The sequence below is a fragment of the Girardinichthys multiradiatus genome, chromosome 24 (genome assembly GCF_021462225.1).
Source record: "Girardinichthys multiradiatus isolate DD_20200921_A chromosome 24, DD_fGirMul_XY1, whole genome shotgun sequence".
NCBI classification, from domain to species: Eukaryota; Metazoa; Chordata; class Actinopteri; order Cyprinodontiformes; family Goodeidae; genus Girardinichthys; species Girardinichthys multiradiatus.
In genome coordinates, this window is record NC_061816.1 from 11,741,356 (window position 1) to 11,758,607 (window position 17,252).

General features: G+C 42.7%; 1 protein-coding gene across 2 annotated transcripts in view; it reads right to left on the reverse strand.

The window, feature by feature from the left end:
* Positions 1–17,252, reverse strand: part of appa (amyloid beta (A4) precursor protein a) — a 35,379-nt gene that overhangs the window by 15,167 nt on the left and 2,960 nt on the right. For both annotated transcript variants that reach the window (XM_047355322.1, XM_047355321.1), the window contains exon 2: positions 445–612. In XM_047355322.1, coding sequence (XP_047211278.1) covers positions 445–612 — 168 coding nt within the window. The remainder of the gene's footprint in view (positions 1–444; positions 613–17,252) is intronic.

Below are 17,252 nucleotides of genomic sequence, written 5' to 3' on the forward strand. Positions count from 1 at the left end.
AACTTTTTATTTCCCGTAGAAACTTATTGACGCCTTGCGTTTGGTTTTGTTTATCTGTCTCCATCCTGTTCCCCCCCCCCAGTTAGTATTAAACAGAATTTGACATCATTATGGTATAAAATAACATGATTGAACTGACTTTACTAAACTGGATCTAAACTATACTTTATGACCGAATTAGATTATTTTTAATAGGAAAACTTTGCCCTGCGAACTATCTTAAGATGTTAATTATTACTACATAAATACAGTAAATTGAATTAAATGGAAAATAGACGTTCTAACTAATACCTAACTAAATAGCTAAGTAACCCAATTTCCTAACAAAACTACACTGATACCTTGTAAATAATGATCATTTTGTCTAAGTTTTAAACACACAAGAAAACAACATCCCTTCCAAAGAGCTACTGTACGCTAACTCAACTGGCAGGGACAATTTACCTCCTGGCAGTACTCCAGGATGCCCTCTTTGGTACCAATGCAGCTCTTGGTTCCAAAGGGGTCGGGTTCCCACTTGCCGCTCTGCACGTTGATGTGCATGTTGAGTTTACCGCAAAACATGGCCACCTGGGGCTCAGCCAGCAGACCCATCGAAACATCTGTGGGAACCTGCGGAGGAGGGAAAGAGAAGACTCAATGAGTGACGGTACCTAAAAATGCAACCGGGACAGGATTGAATCTTAGTATGAAGGTGGACACGGCATGGGAGACGAGCAGAGATGGATTATGATGAGGAATGGAAGATAAAAGGTTTTCATTAAAAAGTTGCACAGCATTTTCAGTTTGAAAATGAAAAACCGAGCATAGACACACAAAAGAAGATTAAGTTATCTGATCAAATGGACCTGGAGAAAACAGGCTGTTTTCATTAGCCTATGCACAAACATCGCTCATGACACCATGGACTTCTTTGGTCATTTTCTTCTCTAGAAGAGCGATGCACACTGAATACGAGAGCATGTGTGAGCAACCGTCTGTGTGGAGGACAAAAGTCCATCTTTGACATGAATGTAGTCATTTCTCTTTTTGGTGTGATCCCTGTGTGATGATTTGTACCTGTGCCTATGTTAGCTGCTGCAGCCTGCCAACAGACAGCTGAATGTCTGCATTGTACTGTCAAATGAGCTAGAACAAAATGGGAGGGAATATGGGATGGGGGGGGGGGAGAGGCAGAGACAGAGGGAGGAAGGAGAGGGACAGTTGCCATTGTATGCTCCCTAATCCTGTTAATGGTTTGAAGGCCCTGGCAGGCAAACAAATGTTGTTTTGTGAGATGGATAGCATATTTTCCCCTGCAGACGTGATTCTCTCCCAGCAGCCATGAGCATAAAGCCCCCTACACAAAGGGAATAGCTGGTGGGGGACGTCAATTTGGACTCAATTTAAGGCCAACAACTCAAATCTCTAGATTGATTTAGCATCCATGTACCTGGTGCATGAGTGGCTTTCATCATACCTCTTTTACACACACTGTATGTTTACAGCTGGCGTCATCCGAGGATGAAGACACTCTCAGGAGCTGTTCTACATTCACCAGATTGCACCCAAAGAAAACAAGCAAAGCAGAACAAAGAGCTCGCCAGGTAGTCAAACATGGGATGAATGCTAAAGAAAAGCACCTGCACAATGTAAAGAAATCATGTTCTGAAGCAGGACTAAGAGCTGAGAAGCTGGTGATTATCAATTTTATTCCTCAGAAACACAATATCAAATGTGTTTGGATCTTAACCGTTTTAAACAATTATTCAGAGCTCATTATTTTAGCAACAACAACTGATCAAGTTATGTTTGCTTCCCAGTCACGGAATAAACGGTTTTCTTCAACTCGCTTTCAAAAAGTGAGAAGAACTCCATTTGCAGTCTTGTTCATTTTGTATTATCTCACAAAAAGAAATATTTCTGCATGCTAAATGAAGGTTCTGCATGCTAGAAATGTACCTCACTGTCCAGAACTAACATTTGTAGTGGCCAAGGGGCTGAAGCTCAGAAAGAGAGGCGTGTGATGATAGAAAGGAAGCAGGAAAACTTGGGTTATTCATAATCAATCCCGTCCCTAGGCAAGATAATAAGCAGAATCACCATCTCTACTTTCCTCAGATACAAACCTAGAATGTGAGTCCTTCTGTTTGACTGGATTCATTTGATTATACATTTCTGTATATAAATCAGATTTGTTTGTCTTATCAAAGGCCTTGAGATAACATTTATTGTGGGTTGAATGAGAAGAAGCAGACGACTATGAGTAGGGCCCTACTACTTCTGTCGGCCATAGAAAATGCTGGATTTAAACAACCTTGTGGGAAGCACAGAGTTAAGGTCAGGATCTGCTTATACAACAAATATTTACATAATCATACAAATCATGCAAACATAAATCTAAACTCGGATCATTTTGTCTTTTTATTGCGGTTAAACCCCAGTTTTCCAGCAATATAAAGCTTAACTAACATTTACTAACATTGTGGACTGGAAATCAGCTTCAAAACTTAGATTTGTGTATCAAAAGACATTACGAATGTCAACGGAAATTCGTAAAATAAGTGGGTCTACATCTAGTTCAACAAGTTAGGTTAAATGCACAACAAATCACTGGACATTAAGAACAGCCAGGAGAACGTATGGCCGCCCTGAATCAATATAATCCCATTAGAATACACACTTCATTTATTTAATGCAGTTACAGGTAAAACCAACACACACGCTCATACCATTCAATCTGGTTACATTCCTGTGGGCCAGAGATACACCTTCACATTTTATTTCCCTGCTAGAGGTCAACATCAAACCGGTGGCTTAAAGGAAATCTCTAAAAATAGTCAACTGTTTTTGGACATTCTGGTCAAAGGTTCCGCTCACCTTTGCTCACGCGGTGAAACGCCGGAAGAGAGGGAAACGGGCTGGGGTGCTGGTACGTCTTCGCCAGCGTGGACTACGAACACCGTTACCTGGAATATTTCTCTCTAACGTGCGCTCACTTCCCAACAAAATGGAGGAACTACAACTGCTGTTGGGGAAAAACAGGGACTTTTATTCATCGGCAGTTTTGTGCTTCACGGAGACGTGGCTTTGTGGATTAATACCGGACTCTGCGCTGCAGCTGGCAGGATTCCAGCTCTACAGAGCGGACAGAGACATGAAACTCTCTGGCAAAGCGAAAGGTGGAGGAATCTGTTTCTACCTCAACAGTGGTTGGTGCAACGTTGTGACAGTGATTCAGCAGCACTGTTCTCCAGACCTGGAAGCCTTCATCATAAACTGTAAGCCTTTCTATTCCCCCCGTGAGTTCGCTTCGTTCATCCTGATTGGTGTTTACATCCCGCCGCAAGCTAACGTGCAGGTCGCACAGCGCATGCTCGCCGACCAGATACTGAGTGTGGAGCGGACCAACCCGGACTCCTTAGTTATCGTCGTTGGTGACTTTAACGAAGGTAATCTCACCCACAAATTCCCCAAATATAGACAGTTTATAAAATGTCCGACCAGAGAGGACAACATTCTGGATCACTGTTACACCACCATCAGAGACGCTTATCACGCCGTCCCACGTGCTGCACTGGGCCAATCCGACCACATCATGGTCCACCTGATTCCTGCATACAGGCAGAAACTAAAGCTCTGCAAACCTGTGGTGAGGACGACAAGGAAGTGGAGCAGTGAGGCTGTGGAGAATCTCCAGGCGTGTTTAGGCTGTACAGACTGGGATGTGTTCAGGACTACTACCAACAGTCTGGACGAGTACACAGAGGCTGTGACTTCCTACATCAGCTTCTGTGAGGACAGCTGTGTACCATCATGCACCAGGGTGAGTTACAACAATGGCAAACCCTGTTTCACAGACAAACTCAGAAGGTTAAGACTGGATAAGGAAGAGGCCTTCAGGAGTGGGGACAAAGACATTTACAGAGAGGCAAAGTACAAGTTTGGCAAGGCAGTGAAAGAGGCCAAACGACTGTACTCTGAGAAGCTCCAAAACCAATTCTCAGCCAACGACTCTACGTCTGTCTGGAAACAAGCTGAAAGCCCCCCACTCCATCAACGACCGACGCCTCGCCAACGACCTGAAAGAGTTCTACTGCTGCTTTGAAAGACAAAGGGACGGTCTTGTAACCATCCCCCACGACACCCCCCAACACCTGTAGCCAAAATCCACCACCCCCACCTCCCCAACCTCAAGAGGGGCCTTGGCACCTCCAACCCCCACCCTGAAGTTCCCCCCCACCAGCCCCCTACCCACACCAGGGTAGGGGGCTGGTGTGGGTAGGGGGCTCTTTCCATCCAGGAGAGGGAGGTCAACAAACTCTTCAGGAGACAGAACCCCCGGAAAGCTGCTGGACCGGATTCTTTCTCACCAGCCAGCCTGAAGCACTGCGCTGATCAGCTGTCTCCAGTCTTCACAGACATTTTTAACACCTCACTGGAGACATGCCAGCCTGCTTCAAGTCCTCCATCATCGTCCCTGTTCCCAAGAAGCCAAGGACCACAAGGCTTAATGACTTCAGACCCGTCGCCCTGACCTCTGTGGTGATGAAGTCCTTTGAGCGCCTTGTGCTCTCACACCTAAAAGACATCACCTACCCCCTCCTGGACCCCCTGCAGTTTGCCTACAGAGCCAACAGGTCTGTAGATGATGCAGTCAACTTAGCCCTTCACTTCATCCTCCGGCACCTGGACTCCACAGGAACCTAAGCCAGGATCCTGTTTGTGGATTTCAGCTCTGCCTTCAACACCATCGTCCCAGTTCTGCTACAGGAGAAGCTCTCCCAGCTGATTGTGCCCGACTCCACCTGTAGGTGGATAACTGACTTCCTGTCTGACAGGAAGCACTGCGTGAGGCTGGGGAAGCACGTCTCCGACTCCCTGACCATCAGCACTGGTTCCCCCCAAGGCTGTGTTCTCTCTCCTCTGCTCTTCTCCCTGTACACCAACAGCTGCACCTCCAGTCAACAGTCTGTCAAGTTTCTGAAGTTTGCGGATGACACCACCCTGATCGGACTCATCTCTGATGGTGACGAGTCCGTGTACAGATGGGAGGTGGACCATCTGTTGTACTGCTCTCGCACCCAATACTGCTCTATATTTACTCACTCACTTAAAACTGTGCACATATATTTATATTATATTGTAGATATGTTTATACTGTGTAATTTGTACTGTATTGCACCGACTACGCCAAAACATATTCCTTGTATGTCCAAAAACGTACTTGGCAATAAAGCTTTTCTGAATCTGATTCTAATGAAGACAGTTTTAAGGGTCTCCAGTTTTATTTTGACCTCATTTATGAGCGCTTGAGACGCAGAGCGAATTACATAAAACCTTTGTCTCCGCTTTGAGGCGCGTGTAGGTAAATCATTTTACTACCAGCTGCTTGTTGACATTAAAATACTTTGCCATCCTCATTTGTCTGGCAAATCGTAATTACCGATCAGCCTCTCCTGACCCCTGCCTCTCGACCTCTCTTCTGTCAAAAGTAGGCGAGGAGAAGGGAGGGGCTGGTAAAGCGGTCAAGCCTAGGCTGCGAGCCTATAAATCTAAATCACAGGCCGGGAATGATGGCAAAAGGCAGGAGCAGGAGCAGAGAACGGCTACAATAGCTACAATGGCAAGAGACAGGCAGAGATTGGAGAACAGATGACTTAGACAATAAGCCTTTGGGGGTCAGGAATAAGGTCAGGGTTTTTTTTTAAAGCAGAGTTGGAAGGAAAACAAATTCTGTGATCAAAATCTAAAACATTTGTCTGCTCCTAAAAATACTACTTGGTCCAGTTTTGTGAAGATTCTGCAGCCACTCATACTGTGTGTGAATATAACCATGACTCCTTGCGCCATTGTTGACATTGTTGACATCTGGCTAAGAAGTTGATGGTTTTCTTCTGGAGCTGGTGACAAATGGATCCTGAGTGTAGAACAGATGGACTCAATGAAAGGCAGACAAATGCTGAACCACAACAGTAGGAAAGCATTGAGTGTTATAAACCCAGACACCAGGCTTCCCCCTGGTCGTTAGCTCAGCTCTGGCTCTGCCAGCCCGATAATCGGTCGTCCTACAGGAAAGGAAGGGATCTGTAATCTGGGTGACGTGGATTAGGACGGCAGCCTGCACCGGAGAAATATCCCTGTTCGCTCTCAATCTGGCATGATAGTCATCTCATTAACTTACTGAATAAATCAGGGCAAAGAAGGCAAATGCTGCATGACAGTGACCTCATGAAGACTGTGCAATTAAACCCCAGAAACATAATGAATGATGTTGCATAATCCTGTAGAGAAATTACAGAACATACAAAAAATGCTTCCCAGCTTGTTGTTTTGATTATTCTTATCTGGTGATGGATATGTCTGCAACAGATTAAGAGTCACAACTTAAGGTACTAAAAGGAAAATGCAGTGCCTTGCAAAAGCTTCCCTTGAACCTTTCCACATACGTTTGTGTCGGCAGTCTTGCTAAATCAATAGTTTGTAGAATCAGGTTTCATTTAACTATAGCTGCAGTCATCTACAGACTTTGACTGGGCCGTTTTAACACATGCACCAACCATTGTAGATCTGGCTGTGTGTTTAGGATCGCTGTCCTGCAGGAAAGTAAACCTCCACCCCAGTCAGAAGTCTTCTGCAGCCTATAACAGGTTTAATTCCAGGGTCACCTTGTGTTAAGCACCATCCAACTGACCAGCTTTGCTGTCCCTGCTAAAAAAAAGCATCCCCACACCATGATCCCCCGATCTTACCGTAGGGATGGTGCATGTTAGCTTTCTGCCACACACATCATTTTGCATGTAGGCCAAAAAGCTCAACTTTGACCCCCATCTGACCAGAGCACCTACCTCCACCTGTTTTTATGGCTTTTGGCAAACTGCAAAGGGACTTCATATATATATTCATTTTCCAAAGAGAGTCAATTCAATTCAATTTTTGAATTGAATTTACTCTCTTTGGAAAATGAATGCTGGATTGAACAGTTCTCTATGACCAAAGCTTGGGATGTTATTTTATAACCCAACCTTGCTTTAAAGTTCTCCATCACTTTCTCCCTAACCTGTCTACTGAGTTCCTTGGCCTTCATGATGCTGATTTTATACTGAGATTAAATTACACAAAGTTGGGCTCAATTCACTCATTATGGGACTTCTGACTGCAGTTGACAGCACTGTATTTTATTTAGTGGGATCAGAATAAAGGGGACCTTCTGCTTCACAATCATGCCTTACTTTGTGTTGGTCCGTCACAAAAAAATCCAATAAAATACATCAAAGTTTGTTTCAACATGAAAGAGCTTAAGGGGTGTGAATACTTAGGCTTATTGGAATACAGAGTACCACTAAACTGTGCTTAAATCTTATCTTTATAGTGCAATTTAAACATCGCAAAGAGAGAACCCCACAGGAATAATAACACTGAAGTTTAATGTAATAAACTGATTAAAGTGAAATTTACTTGTGCAATTTGCAGGAGGGGTTTTATCCACACAGTTTTGCACCGAGCAAGCCAAGCTCAACTCAGCACTTTGCGTGAAATATCTCTCTGCAGTTTAATTTAAAAAAGTGAGTTCAACCACATTGTTGGGTCACAGTTAGAACTCATGACCCAAATCCAACACAAATGAGTCTTAAACACATGCAACATGATGTCGTGCAATAGCTTTTTGGAAATTATTGTTTACGACTGGAACGCCAAGTCTTTTCTTATGGGTGCAAATGCTTATGACTTCTACAATAAGTGATTTTTTATTAAACAAGAAAAGCAGATGACTTCCTGCCGTATCATTCCTCCTCCTCTTCTGCAGCTCCATGCTAATTATCCAAACATTTCCATCTGAAAGTCATTGCCTGAAACCATGCACAGCATGTGCTGCCATGTTCAAGTGAAAACGCTTATGACTGCTGCCTCCACTAACGCGATCAGCAGCCTTACAGAACCAGAGACGGGTTTATTGCCCATTACATCTAAATGGGGGTGTCAGAAATAAAGAAATATTACATCGCTAGCATACCAAAGGCAAATAAATCTATTTTTACACACCCGTTTTCAGCCACGCAGACTGGAAAGAAATGTTTAATGTATTCCTGTGCACCTCAAGCAAACACAGACACACAACCTTTGAAGTGTTCCCGATGGGCGCTGGTCCTGCAGCGCTATTAATTGCATAGTCTTATCTGAGCGGCCCAGGACCGCTGTGGGGAGTTGGGTAAGGGTGGCGGTGGCTGGAGGGGAGGGGGGGAATAAACAGGGTGTGTGTGGGCGGGGTGGCTTGAATCAGCTCTCATCCCACGGGGAGACTCCCTGGAGAGCGAAAACCTGACACACACCTGCACGCAGATTTCTCTGTGGCACACACACGTTTTATAGAAATCGGTGGCCGACATGTCAGGGCTGGCCATTAACAAAATGAGGCAGTATTGTTGAGGCTGGGACGTGACTCGGATGCACAATCAGAGAACACAGCAGACAGATCCTGTGTGTGTACATTCAGCATTCATGATATAATACACCTACACTGCCTTCCTTTGAACCATCAATCAACTGTTTACAGCGTTAGCGAGAAGGCGGCCGGACGACTGATGCATCACTGTGCTAATTTGTTTACTTTCCTTAAGAGGATACATGACAGCAGAATTAATTAGGACACGTGGGGCCTAAATGAGCAGGACAAAACAGCAAACTTCACACAAATAAGTCAAAATAACCTCATCAATCAGGCTGTTACTCATAACCCTCAGAGCATCCTTGACTGGACGTCTGTCAGATGTGTGTGTAGTGGTGTTGGGGGAGCAAATCTGTTGGGTAGATTGTTCCGTTGATTACAGGCCAGCCAAGCCTTCTTCCCTTCCTCTAGTCTTCACTGTAGACCAAGGGTTTAATTACGGACTGGATGTAAAGAGCAACGCAAAGATTAATCCTGAACGTATGGATGACATATAAACACTAGAAGAGGGTTGCTTTGATTCTACTCTTATGATCCAAGGAGTTTAGGATCAAGAAGCACAGGCTGCATTATGATCAGGCCGGCCTTTCTTTAATCAGTATTTCTCAAACCATCTGCGAGGCAGACTGGTCTCTCCACTTATTCAGTTTTAAGCAGATCAAACAGACATGATGAAAGGCTTCCTCCAATCAAGACATGAAAACACCACTATCTTCTTGGTTAAAAAGCTCATGATTCCTTCTCTTCATAATCCACTCCTCCTCAACAAAAGTTTTCATTAAGTCTGAAGAGCAGAATCTGAAGAACAATCTTCATTTATATTTAATGAGATTAAGCTTTGTCCTGATGGCTTCCAGTGGAATAAGCGTCTTAGACCAATCTGTTTAAATCTGATTAGAAGTGTGTAAAGAATCACATTTGGAACTACCGGGCACCTAAAACGCCTAGACAAAAAAAAAAAAAAAAGAGGGACTCTTGGTGTCCTTGATTATAATCTGCATGGAAACAACTACTGCTCCAGGGACCTGCCTGTTATAACCTCCCCCAGTCATTGCCGTAACAACCTGAGGCAACACCATTATCCAAACCACCTGGGAGCCACAATTTCATCATCTGGGTAGTTTGCTTTGGAGACGGAACTGGGTTAGCTGAGTGTGTGGATGTGTCAGGGGTTTATAGGGCTTAAATGAAGGTTAAGTGTAATCGTTGAATCATTCTGCCAAGTAAATCAGTCCTGATGTCTTTATCCAACTTGAAACAACTTCATGGAATACACAGCTTTTATACCTTAGCCACCCGTTTCAAAAGGTACACAAATTAATTCAAAATCCCATTCAAAAATACAGGCCTGCAGAATATGCAATATCAGCGCGTTTGTGATTAATTCTTGAAGTGTAATATTTGTTGGAGATTATATTTCAATTCTCAGAACTTTGTGTGACAATGACAATCAGAATCAGAAAAGCTTTATTGCGAAGTAATTGGTGCAATACAACACAAATTAAACAGTATAAACCTATCTATAATATAATATACATATATGTGCACAGTTTTAAGTGAGTGAGTAAATATAGAGCAGTATTGGGTGCGAGAGCAGTACAACAGATGGTCCACCTCCCATCTGTACGCGGACTCGTCACCATCAGAGATGAGTCCAATCAGGGTGGTGTTGTCCGCAAACTTCAGAAACTTGACAGACTGTTGACTGGAGGTGCAGCTGTTGGTGTACAGGGAGAAGAGCAGAGGAGAGAGAACACAGCCTTGGGGGGAACCAGTGCTGATGGTCAGGGAGTCGGAGACGTGCTTCCCCAGCCTCACGCGCTGCTTCCTGTCAGACAGGAAGTCAGTGATCCACCTGCAGGTGGAGTCGGCCACACTCAGCTGCGAGAGCTTCTCCTGGAGCAGAACTGGGATGATGGTGTTGAAGGCAGAGCTGAAATCCACAAACAGGATCCTGGCGTAGGTTCCTGTGGAGTCCAGGTGCTGGAGGATGAAGTGAAGGGCTAAGTTGACTGCATCATCTACAGACCTGTTGGCTCTGTAGGCAAACTGCAGGGGGTCCAGGAGGGGGTCGGTGATGTCTTTTAGGTGTGAGAGCACAAGGAGCTCAAAGGACTTCATCACCACAGAGGTCAGGGCGACGGGTCTGAAGTCATTAAGCCTTGTGGTCCTTGGCTTCTTGGGAACAGGGACGATGGTGGAGGACTTGAAGCAGGCTGGCATGTCTCCAGTGAGGTGTTAAAAATGTCTGTGAAGACTGGCGACAGCTGATCAGCGCAGTGCTTCAGGCTGGCTGGTGAGACAGAATCCGGTCCAGCAGCTTTCCGGGGGTTCTGTCTCTTGAAGAGTTTGTTGACCTCCCTCTCCTGGATGGAAAGAGCCGTCCCTGGTGTGGGTAGGGGGCTGGTGGGGGGGAACTTCAGGGTGGGGGTTGGAGGTGCCAAGGCCCCTCTTGAGGTTGGGGAGGTGGGGGTGGTGGATTGTGGCTACAGGTGTTGGGGGGTGTCGTGGGGGATGGTTACAAGACTGTCCCTTTGTCTTTCAAAGCAGCAGTAGAACTCTTTCAGGTCGTTGGCGAGGCGTCGGTCGTTGATGGAGTGAGGGGCTTTCAGCTTGTTTCCAGACAGACGTAGAGTCGTTGGCTGAGAATTGGTTTTGGAGCTTCTCAGAGTACAGTCGTTTGGCCTCTTTCACTGCCTTGCCAAACTTGTTTCCATTTCAAACTTTCCTACTTTTCCAGATATACATTTCCCAATTTTCCCAACAATTTTAAGAATATTCTGCACATAAGAGTTTTAAACATTTACCCTGGAGATCCTGATGCAGTTGACAGGTTTTATTATCTGAATGTTTCCCAAATAATAAAACAGGAAGCTGAAGGTGGATTCTGATTCAGGAAGGTGGTAAAGGGCGGTTTCACTGCTTTTTCTGGCATCTGAACCAACCTAAATCAGACACATTTTAACCTTTAAGGTACCATTGGGCCCTAATGTGTACATTTTGTGAAGATTGTCAATATATCCGTTATTTTAAAAGGTTAACTGTATGAAACATTGCCAGGATATTTAATTTTTACTTTTAATCTTAAAATTCACTGATTTGCTCTATTGTACTGTGTATAGAATAAGAGATTTTGAAGTGTGCCTAACACTCTTTACCATTGGAACTAGTTTGGGCCTATTGACTCCTATTAAAATGTGGATTTATCCCTTTGCTGCATCATGCCCTGACTGCATCATGTAACGGTTCTGTTGGTTTTGCACCAGTAGGTGGTGTTCACTTTAACAACACATCAACATACTAAGAAAGAAGAACAGCCATTTCTCCCCGCTGTTTCATACTTTTGTATTTTTTGTTTTGCCAAGAAAAAGGTGGGTACAAAATAAGGCTCTCTGCTCCATGGTACTTCCTACCAATCGTGTCCATTAGAACCCGCTGTGGGGGCATTTCATACACATCTTAACTTGTGATAAAGTCATTTTCTATGATCTACTTAGTCTACTGTGAGACATTGTGGCTCTATGTCCATTCGATAACATCTACAAACAGGTTGCCCAAATGTTTTAATAAACAGTTTCAATTCAATTTAAATGGCCCAGGTATACGTTCTGCATGTCAGGGAAATAATCCCAGCAGGTCAGTGAGTCCCTACCCCCTTTCTAGGATTTGTTTTAAAATTTGACTCTTCACACTCTATACATGATCCTTTTGAAATGCTGCCATCAGGGAGATGGTACCGCAATAACGAAGCCTGTTGTGTTTCATATCATCTATTTAATGACTTTTCACAGCAACATTTTCTAGATCTCATGTCTTGTTTATTTGTACTGCTGTTTAATATACAATCAAATGAGATTAAATTGATTTATTTGACTGTAGTAAAAATGATCATACTAAAAAAATAAATACCTAAATATCTTATTAGGGGAAGATTTTAATTAAGTCTGAAGTAATTTACATCAGAAATGAATAAGGAGGTCTGTCCCTGTTGCTTCAAATGAGGGATTTTCCACCTAATTTCCTCCAACAACCTGCAGCAATGCACACGTGCAGACTTGACTCGTTTACATCACTTCTATTTGTAGCACAGAAGGCGGATGTCGGCCCCTATCCGGAAAATCAAACCGGAAACAGATCTGGCAACAGCAGGACACCATCAGGATTCCTACTCCGCTTGTTCAGGCTAATCACCATCTTACCAACTCAGCTATGTAATGCTCAATCTGTCAAACAGCTCTTACTTTTTATAAAATCAACTTTAAATGCTGACTGAAGCCAGGGAATAGTAACAGATTCTGACAACATTCACTTGGAGTTACCTGACCTTAATTTTTCACATGACCGTCATTATTTATTTACACAAGGAACTTTTGCTGTAAAGGAAAACATTGAAAACAAACAGTGAGGAGGATGAAGAGATGGAAAGAAAGGCGTGTGAGAAATAACAGACACCAACAGTGAGCGGCCTAATTATAGTGCAGGCACCTGGGGAAGGCCATGCCGGCATGGCAAGACTGAAATCCCGGGATGGTGAAAGGAGACAGGATAAGAAACGTGCAAAGATCACATCACTTCTGCTACCAAATCAATACACGCTAAAATGAATACTAGTTAAGATTAACTGGATGGACATTTAAAAATATTTTGTATAATCTGTGTATAATAATACGTAAATAAATACAAGTCTTTTTTTAATTATGAATCAAGATTAAATGAACTGTTATTTTCTATGTTTACAACCTTTGACCTATAAACATCTCCAGCTTCTGAAACAGGTGCCACAGAGCATCATAACACAACACATGCCTTCTTTGACCTTTACCCTATACATTGTAGTCCTCAAACAGGGGTCTACAACCTGTGGCTCCAGGGCCACACGTGGCTCTTTAGTTGCTCCACTAGGGCTCTTAATAACCTTGATGAGGAATATTTTTTTTGTTTTATATCTTTTCTATATGTTTTCATGAAATATTTGCATAGAACCTATACAACAAGATGAGAAGAATAGTACAAGGATTATATGTTCTATTAAAATCCGAAAGGAAAACATTATTAATTATTATTGATCATGTCTAATTAATAATAATGACAACATACCTATAGTTTATGAAAGGTCTGTCACATGAATAAGAACTCATCTGTTACTGCAACATATGACACAATGAAGCTCTGACTGCGACGGACTCTACGGTGAGCAGAGGGAGGTAAATGCTTTCAGACGAAGGATTTGTGGGTGAATAATGTGAGGGTGCGGCGTCCTTGATGATAAACCAAAGCCTGGATCTGTTCCTGCTGCAGAGCATCTGCACAAGTCAGAGAGGGTTGGTTCTCAACTTATTACTCCAATTGTGTTGCAACAGCCGCTTACTCGGCAGCAGTGGATGAAAAAATAGAGACTTCATGGTGAACTCCTGATTTGTACAGATGGAAACAACCATGACATGATAATGAATGCTTCTTCCTTGAGGGGAATTTGATGGAGTTTCAGAAGAGGAAGTGGAGAAAACTACTAGGAAGGAAAGTAAATGTTTGACCTTTATAAAATGGAAGCAACCCTCAACACCAGAATTTAAAATCAACTCTACTATTTAACAGATGCATTTAGCAGCTGAACCCCCAGCATTTAAGACTGCTGCAGCTTCATCGGACCTTGATTTTAGTCTTCTAATTAATAAAACCAGAAGAACTCCACCGTCTCTGACTTTATATTATAAAATACTTGATGGATCAAGTTAATTCTCCCTCATGTTTACCCTCTGTTTTATTCAGAGGCCATGTTGCAGAGCACAAAGCGAGCCTTTGAGTCACCAACTGGCTCATAACCCGTGAAATCAGCACTACTGGATTCCTAATGTGCTTTCAAAGCACAAAAGAACACAAACACACCATGAGCTTAAAAAGTCAACTTACAATGACAAAAACAAGGCCTGCTTTCAGACTGGTATGCCAGTTGGCTTAAGGGTTAATGCTGCAGACAGCAATGAAGATGACCAACATGATAAAAAAAATATTTTCATAGCCAACATTTAGTGCTCCCTTGAAAACATGGATATGGAAAGCGGGAAAACCAGAACTCAACAGTACAAGCACTCTGCTTCAACGACAACGTATTATTTAACCCATAAGATATACCCCACCTTAGCTTGAGGTGCCTCACACTTCTCTAAAAGCCGTGTACTTCCTGTACCAGGAAGGGGTTTGGACCCGTGAAATTATGGTAGTAATCATCAAGATTGTTTCAAACTCCTCCTGGTCCCACAGGAAACATAATAAATAAAAGGAAACATCTTCTCATTTGGAATGCCATAAATGTACTCAAATTAAACCTATAATACTATAATATTTCCTGGACATATGATAATACACCTCTTTCCATTTCTCATGGTTCTAATTGCTGTTTGCATGTTTCCAATTAAACATGAGAGTGTGTGACCTCTAAACAAAACAAAATTAAGAGTGGTCACATTTTCTTACGGTAGACAATGACTACAGAAAAATACAAATCATTAGCTGTCAAAGAGGGGACAAAATGCTCCCAAGGTGAGGACAAAGTGACGTATGGACAGTATGAAACGTCCCATGAAAGACAGCTTCTTTTTCTGCATGAAAGATACGAAGCGACCCAAAATGTCAAAATACGAAATAGCGAGCATGATAAAACAGGCAAAGAAAATCCAGTTTACTATGTTTGTTGTTTTACTGCCATCTTATTCCAACCCATTTTTTCACCATTTTTATTTTCTATATAAAATGTGGTTGGATCCAAATCTAGAAAAACCATAAAAAACAAAGCGGCGTAAAACAATATCCGAAAAACCAATTGATCCCGTTGGGCCCTACGACTCCGTTGTCCCAAAAAAACAGGAAAAAGAAAATTAATATGCCATCTCAAAAACCACTAAACACTATGTACATACCAGCCAATAGAGCACGAAGTTTAAAAATGGCACAGATGACAAGGATCCAGCAGTGACAATAACATTTGTCCAATCTGACCATATGGTCTATAGAAATATAACACGGTTGATTCCGAGCCATCAGTGACGATCAAATACAATAAAGCCAACACTTGGCTCAGCATCATTTCTGGAAATTCAGGTATTTATTTTGCTGTTGTACAATTATCTCAACTGAAAACAGCAGATTTTACCCAGGGACATCCTGCTGCTGGTCACCACTAGGAGGGGGACCAACAATAGGAAATGGAGTAAGTTTTTCTAACATGAAGAAAAATAGTGGTTCCTCCACAAGGGCATAGGTGAATTTACAGATGAATTGGTGGTTTCACAATTAATAATTTATTCAATACAATAAAATTGAAAAAGTATTACTGATGACTACAAAAACCCAAAAATATCCACATCTGAGAACCGGAAAGCGTTCCCCAAAACCCACAAGCGATAAAAACATAGGAAATAAAAGCTTAAAGATTTTTATCTCTAGACATTACAACCATTTCCTCGTCACGCTTGGCAACTGACAATAAAAAGTGAAATAGCTTCTCTACCTTTCCCGGTAGTTTTAAGTGATAAAGCGTAAACTCTCACACTAGCACTGGTGCTGCATTTCAGTTTTAAAGGCAAAGTTCAAACTCACTCTTCAAAAGCAGCCAAAAGGTTTTATTTAAAGACATATTTATAGCAAAGATACAAGCAATGTTGTTGAAAGCAAGCGGAAATCTCAACAGTTATACGAGATAAACTGGTGTCAAGTGGATTCCTTCTTCAGAGACCTGAAACTGCAGTGTGAGCAGCAGAGAAGGTGCCAGAATGAGAAACACTGGCAGCACCAGCAGCCATAATGGCATTAGGGCCTTCAGGATAAGAGGAGAAGGCTGGTCCGCCCCAGGCTGAAAGACTGCAGTATCCACACAAACAGACAGTGCACCCATCCAAGAGGCATTTCCCAAATGCTCAAACACACAAAGGCTGGCATCCAGCTCCCACGCTCCACAGCACAGCCTTCTCTGTGCAGGAAACGCAGCTTCCTGCAGTTGTGTGTTCAAAAACTTGCAACATCTCCTTTCAACTCAGATTAAATCGTGTTCAAATTAATTCTGAGCTTTTAAGCAGCTAATCACACTGTATCACTGCTGCCTTTGAAGTTGCGAAAGTAAATACTGGATTTCAAAAAGCACCAACCATCTGCAGTGACCTCAGAAATGTACTGTGAACAAAGCAAATGTTGATACCTATTCATTCCAAGCCCACTGATTACAGACTGCGAGGAGGAAACTGTGAAGATCAGTGTCCTGATTTCACCTCAGACAAACATAGGTCAAAATGGCACTGCACTAGTAGCAGCACTAGATATTAAAAGACATGTACATTTATTTATAAGCTTTAATGCAATCCAGACATGACCACAGAAAACACTGAACTCCGGCTTGCAAATTCAACAACATACTATACACTTGTGGTGATTAAAAAGCGGGATTTCTCCAACAATGGGCAATTGTTGCTGTAATGTCTTAAAAAAATAAACAATTAAGCTCTACATGTTTTGAAGGAGCTATTATCTTGCTTTTATATCCTTCCTTTTCACCCTTAAATCATTCAGTTGTGGTCTATGTAAAGAAGAACTGCAATGCTTTGGTTTGAACTCCTTGTTATTGTAGCTCCACAGCTCTTTTAGCTGTTCTGGGGTGCATCTGAGAAGTGACTTGTTGCGGTGCCGTCTCTTTAAATGCTAATGAGGCACTTCATACCCCGCCAACCACCAAGTCAAAGAACGCTCCACTTTGACCCGTTCGGCCATTTTTGTAGTTTGATAGCAGAAATACAATTATTTAGCCGCAAAGATACAAGACAAAAAACGGCAAAAACAA